The 6,428-nt window shown below is 44.3% G+C and overlaps 1 protein-coding gene across 1 annotated transcript in view; it reads right to left on the reverse strand.

The window, feature by feature from the left end:
- The window catches only part of cavin2a (caveolae associated protein 2a), a 19,766-nt gene extending 14,044 nt beyond the window's left edge, over positions 1-5,722 (reverse strand). Inside the window, exon 1 of the mRNA XM_029459659.1 lies at positions 5,003-5,722. Within this exon, the coding sequence (XP_029315519.1) occupies positions 5,003-5,551 (549 nt within the window). The 5' untranslated portion in view covers positions 5,552-5,722. The remainder of the gene's footprint in view (positions 1-5,002) is intronic.
- Positions 5,723-6,428: the final 706 nt, after the last annotated feature.

Here is a 6,428-nt window from a genome sequence, read left to right on the forward strand (position 1 = left end):
GTAGGAAAGCAAACAGAATGAGAATGACTGAAGTGAAGCCAATCACTCAAAACCTTTAAACCACTGTAAACATCTTCTGTACATAATAGTGAGTCATGATGTGGTGAAAGACGGAGATTTTGCAATCCAAAGAGTTTACAAGGAAATTATTTCAACGTATTAAATGAGTGTCACTTCCACGAGGAGAGAACAGGGCAGACATAATGTTAATGTTACCAACTGGATTGTAAATATCTAACATGATATATACAAAACACTGAAAGGAACAGTGATGGAATATTCAGAAGAAAGTCGCAATAGCTGTCCGGGAAGTCTCACCAACCAGATGTTGCGTAGGCTACATGTACCTGGCTAACGTTAGCTAACAAGCCATGCTAAAGTGTTAATGAGCCACGCTAATGTGGATAACGTGTCTGCGTCACCTGCAATACATTTTCCTGGTTATACTTGAGTAATGCTGTAATTGTAAAATCAAGAACTAGCCTAATGTTAGAATTAGTTTACATAAACACCACATGTGTGGTCCTGTGTCTCTACTGACTCGTCTGGTGTGCGTTCTACAATAAAAAAAGAAAAGAAGGTTAAATCTGTCTTTATGTCTGTGGTCTCACATGTTTCTAAATTCAGTTAAGAATAAAACATCCTCTATAATATGCAACAGGCATTAATACATGTATAACTGAAGAATAAGACACATAAGTATCAAGAATCCTTGGACTCCTACCGAGCAACTTCTATCAACAAAAAGCAGTCTGCAGTCATTGTGTTTAGTTTGGCCGGGGAGCATGTTTTTCTTTCCTTGCAATGTGATATGAATGTTCCTTGACAGATTGTGAGAGCTCTGACTGTTGTCACTCCCTACCAGTCTGCGATTAGGGATCCCAAAAATACAGACAAACATCCTCTTCCCACCCCACCATGATGGTCCACACAACAACTCCCTTCTCGCTTGCTACATATCGAACTCAACTCTAAACTGGGCCCCCATGTGCAAGCCGGGAGCACACATACAATACTCACAGCATTCAAATTCAATTTGCCATTGTGGTTGACTTGTTTGTTGTGATGAAATGCCACTATGAAATAAACACAGATGGGGAGATTAAGATCTACAGGTACTCAGAAATAAATGACTTCTGTCCCAGGAAATAAAATTCCAAATATGCAGTATTTCATGCAGCATGCCATAGTGACGCAATTTAGATACATTATAAGATCTCCGGAGAGGGTGACTGTTGATATTGAAACACTCAGCCTTTGAAATTAATCTGTGTGACAAATAATTGAAAGAAAAAATATCTGCAATCCAACACAAAACATTTTACCTTTCTAAACGGCAATTATCAAAACAAATTCCATACTGTACACACTGGAGTCTCATTATGGCCGGGAATTATGTGTGTGTGTGTGTGTGTGTGTGTGTGTGTATGAGACTAGGCCCGGAGATGGGAGGGCCATGTGGGGACAGGAAAAGCACTGGTGCACAAAAACAAACAAACAAGGGCCAAGCATCAGTAATTAAGTCCTCATTAGTCCTTGTTATGCACAGGAACGCAACGGAGCGACAGACAGTGCTGCCATTTCTGACTGACCAGGGCCAAAGCCTGGAGCGGGCATAGACCCCTACTCACCCGGCTGCAACAGTAGCCGTTTACCCCAGAAACCCTCTGTGTTTCCACCTCAGCTGGCACGTACAGGGTGATGAGTGTTCTGGATCAATTTTGTCAAGCAAGAAGAGGAGGAGGAGTGCCTCTTAGCCAATAGCTACAGGGCTGGAATAAAGAGTTTGGCTGTCGGGTGTGCAGCAAATGTGCGTTATCAAAGAGTGGCGTGAGGCTTGCGGCGTGTGCTTTCATGTAGTTTCAGGGAATCGGGACAGGTGGCTGGACCAAAGACAGAAAAAAGCACACACACTCACACGCAAGTTGGAGTTTGTATAAAGAGATGAAGAAACAGTGGGAGTGAGCAATGTGAGAAGTGAAAAACATTTAAACCTAAAACAAAATATAGTATATCAGACAGGAATATTAGCGCACAGCACCAGATTGAGAACATCCAGAAAAAGACACACAATACTGGAGGCAAAAAGAGATTAGGTGAGGCAGAAAGTGATGGACACAGACAGGAGTCAACACAAGCTCAGGGAAGAGAAGGAACCAGGGCTGAACGGTTCTTTTATTTCCCTCTCCCCTCAGGCACGTGAAGTCTCATTTACCAGCTCTGTAACTGCATACACCTGACCCAACACATCAGCATAACATCCAATGGGCAGGTTGCACGCACACACATGCTGCACACGCATGCCTAGCCCTACAACACCCATGCTCCGCTCTTAGTTTGAATCAAATTTGGAGGGAAAAACTCAATTTAGCAGAAGTCAGGTCAGACATTTTAACTGGTGGCCTTTAAGCCACACAACTGTCCTGATAAACGTTAGGCTTCTCCTAAATGCTGTTATAGTATTAATACAAAAGATCACATATAAAACAGTAGATCAATTCATTAACATGAAAAACAAAGGGATATTTGCAGCCAGGAAAAATATAACATGAAAAATCCAAAGGACGCGTGGAGTTTGACAATGCATTGAGATGAAAGCAACAAGGTCCAGTCTCGCTGTCTCTAAAGCAACAGGACACTCCCGTCTAGCACATAAAAACTGACCGGGGATTCAATCAAATCGATCGGCGGGACCTCACCCACAGAGGCTTGGCACCTGTTGCATTTAAACAACAGAGCCTCAGTACCTGGGAAACCAGATAACAACGGCGGTTAAGAGCTCTCAGTGGCTCTGGCTATGTCAACAATTGCCCCCCCTTTTTTGCTGCCTGGGCACACACACTTGTACGCACATGCTCAGACGCACCCACACGTACACATGTAAGCACGAAAAAAAACGCGCACTTATTCATGCACAAAGCATACTCGGAGGCCATGCCTAGACTGTGTTTTTTTTTGGTTGAGTGGAAAATCTGCCGTCAAATACAATATGAACTGCTTTCATCTCACATGGCAACCACATGATAAATAAGCAAATCAAGAACCCAGGTTGGAGATAACACCAGAAAGATCATTTGTATATAAACTACTCAATTTTCTCGCATGTGGTGAACGAAGAATCCAAACATTTTGAAAAGTAAATGAGGGGCTGCATTTAACAACGAAACTTTGGATTATTTATTCACCATGCAGGCATGCGAGAAAAACAACGTTTTATTCAAGAATTCAAGGTAACGCAGGGTGAGTAATTGAGATACAAATGGTCATTTTGGTGGTTGAAATATTCCTTTAAGCTTAAGTTAAACTTTTACATGCTGTGTAAACAGAAGTTGGGTTATGTAAGGATACTTTCCGCAAGTTCACATTTTTTTAGTGCCAGGTTAGAGTAACCTCACAGGTTGGCAGTTGAAGTGGTAAATCCATCCAAAAGCCATTTGTCTGTCTGAATTATGACTGTGGGGTGCAAACAGATCTAGTCAAAGTCAGTGTCTGAGCCCTCCTCTATTATCCTCTGTAGCTCCATTCCCAGACACACCCTTCTTCTAACACACACACACAGAGAACATGAGAGAGCCTGACATGCACATGTTTAAAAACTGTTAAGATCTTAAATTACATTCAGAATAATGTAATATTCAGCATTTTTACACTTCTAATAGTAGAGATATGTTTAAAATAGTCAGAAAACAGCAAACTGCTCCCAACACTTTATGAACTGAGCTCTAAGGTTGCCTTAGTCCTGTTCAACAAGTTTTTAAGTGTTGAAATTGTAATGAAGTGCTCTTCACCTACAGCATATCACGTGTCAGTGCAAACCAAGCACATGAGAAATGTGCACACATTCGAACACACCCACTACTGCAGTCAAATGTTGATGCAAATATGACACACACACACACACACACACACACACACACACACACACACACACACACACACACACACACACACACACACACTGAGACAAAAGTGTAATTTGTGATATTGGGCTATATAAATACATTTGATTTGATATAACATGGCTAAACTTTAAATAGGTAGCCCGACCATTTAGTGCAGTGGTCCCCAAACTAAGGCCCGCGGGCCGGATACGGCCCGCCTCCACATTTGGCCCGGCCCCCTGAACAATACCAGAGACGCATTATGATTTTTTTTTCAGTCTGGCCACGCGAATCCTAGACTAGCCCCTGTCAAATAGAACGGAATAATGGCGAAAAGGTTAGGTAAGAGAAAAATTGATTCAGAATGCAGGGTATTTAGCCGATTATTTTTTTTGTTCAATGCAAAGAAAAGGCTGTTTGTCTCACCTGTCAAGAGGCGGTGGCGGAATTCAAAGAATACAATCCGCGCCGCCACTATGAATCCCGTCACAAAGACAAGTATGATAACTTTCAAGGCCAAATGCGAGCAGACAAACTCTCAAAGCTAAAAAGTGGACTGTTAGCTCAGCTTGGTTATGTGTGGCTTTCTGGAAAACAATAAATGTTTACGTTTAGGCACCCCTGCGATCGTCACACTTTTTCTGTTACAAACTGACCCCGGCCCCCATCAGAGAAGGGAAAAGTTATGTGGCCCTCACAGGAAAAAGTTTGGGGACCCCTGATTTAGTGGGTCAAGCTCCAAAAACGCTGAATCATATATTTCCCATAATGCACGTCTTTTATTAGATGCGATCAAGTTGCTTCCTAAATGGAAACTTTTTTCAAACCCCACAACTCCAGTTTGTAATTCAGGCTTTTATTAGCTACACATATAACGCCTGAAGCCGAGCGGAGCCAACCCCAATGACATCACAAGGGTAGTTTTTTGGAGGTTTTGGAGTATTTTACAGATGTTTTCATGGGCTAAATAGTGGGTAAACTGAATTTAAATGAGTGGAGTGCCCCTTTAAACTATAACTAACTTACACTATAATGCAACATTTATTTACAATGTAACACTAAAGACTCTTTGAAACATTGAGTGCTACTTCCCCCCCCTTCCTATCACCATGTTCCCTCACCTGGAAGATGAGCACTTTAAAGTGGTTCCTCTTCAGCAGGTGGCTGTGGTTTGCCTCCAGCTTCTTCACCTGGACCGCCTGTTTGTCCATGCGCTCCCTCACATCCTTCAGGTGCCCGCTGACTTTGCGGGAGCGCTCGAGCAGTTTGCTGACGCTATTGGAGGTGCTAATGTGGGTCTTGGACAGGCGGGTCACGTCCCCCTGCACGACTCGCACGGCGCCCTCCAGGTCGGCCTGCCGCTGCTCCATGCGCTGCTGGTTCTCCTGCACCGCCTCCAGCATGTTGACCAGCTTGTCGAGCAGCGCCACCACGGTGATGGCGCTCACCTGGCTGCGGTCGACGGGGCTGCCCGGCGCGGCCGCGGTCGGGCTGGTGGGGCTTTTGAAGCCCAGCCGTGAGAGGGTGCTCGTCGGGGTCGGGGAGGACGGGGCGGAAGACGGGGTGAAGCTCGAGATAAGAAGCGCCGTGTTTTCGGTCTGCTGCTGCGGGATGGTGTGGGTGCTGCCGGAGACGCTGCTGCGCTCGGCGTAGGACCCGTCTTCTTCCATAATTCACAGGTGGTCAAATGTCCCGCTTTAATGGGATGGTTCACCAAAACACAAATAGTTTAGTAATAGTTTTACTCTCTCTTGGTGCTGCTGTCACTTGCCCTCGCTGAGATCTGAAGGTAGGGTGTTTTACTTCTTGGAGTTAATTTGGCATCCACGCCCCTTTCTACCCCCCCCCTCACACACACACACACACACATTGTGAACTTTCAAAACACCTCCGCTGCAAGCAAAAGGGAGGGGCGTGGTTGCTATGGAAACAGTGCAGGCCTAGCCCCTTTGACAGAATAGAGGTAGAGTTAGTGTGTGTCCTTCCTTGTATGCTGCTAGCTTGCTTTGTGCTTTCATGTGACTGCCAACCATTCCACTTTGTGCATGCCTCGCTGCATTTGCTAAATATGTGTGATGGCTACTTTTGTTTAGCACTCGCTGGTGTGTTATTGTACTGTAGCCTACCAAATTGTACTGGACCGCATTGTAATCGAGGGGCATGAATGTGTGTGTGTTCTTGTATGTGTGTCCGACAAAAACAATAAAGTGAAGATAAAACTACGATCCAAATCAGAAGACCAGTGTTTCTTCAGGAAGTCAGCTGAATGTTTCCACTGACATGCTGTAGATAAATCATGGAACATATTTGCTTTATGTCAACGTCTGGTGTATGTACTGTATGTCTTTCACTGTGTCCATGGATGGATTACTGGAGGGCCTAGCCGGCAAAGTCTCTGGGGCCCAACGTGTCAGGGCCCCCTGGCCTTCACCTACAAAATGTTACTCAAAGAGACGCATATACTAAATAGAAAGAGACTCAGAATAACCACAAAAACACTACAAAAATGACACACCATGACCTCATAGAGACATACAAATGACCACT

This window comes from Cottoperca gobio, chromosome 21 (genome assembly GCF_900634415.1).
Source record: "Cottoperca gobio chromosome 21, fCotGob3.1, whole genome shotgun sequence".
NCBI lineage: Eukaryota > Metazoa > Chordata > Actinopteri > Perciformes > Bovichtidae > Cottoperca > Cottoperca gobio.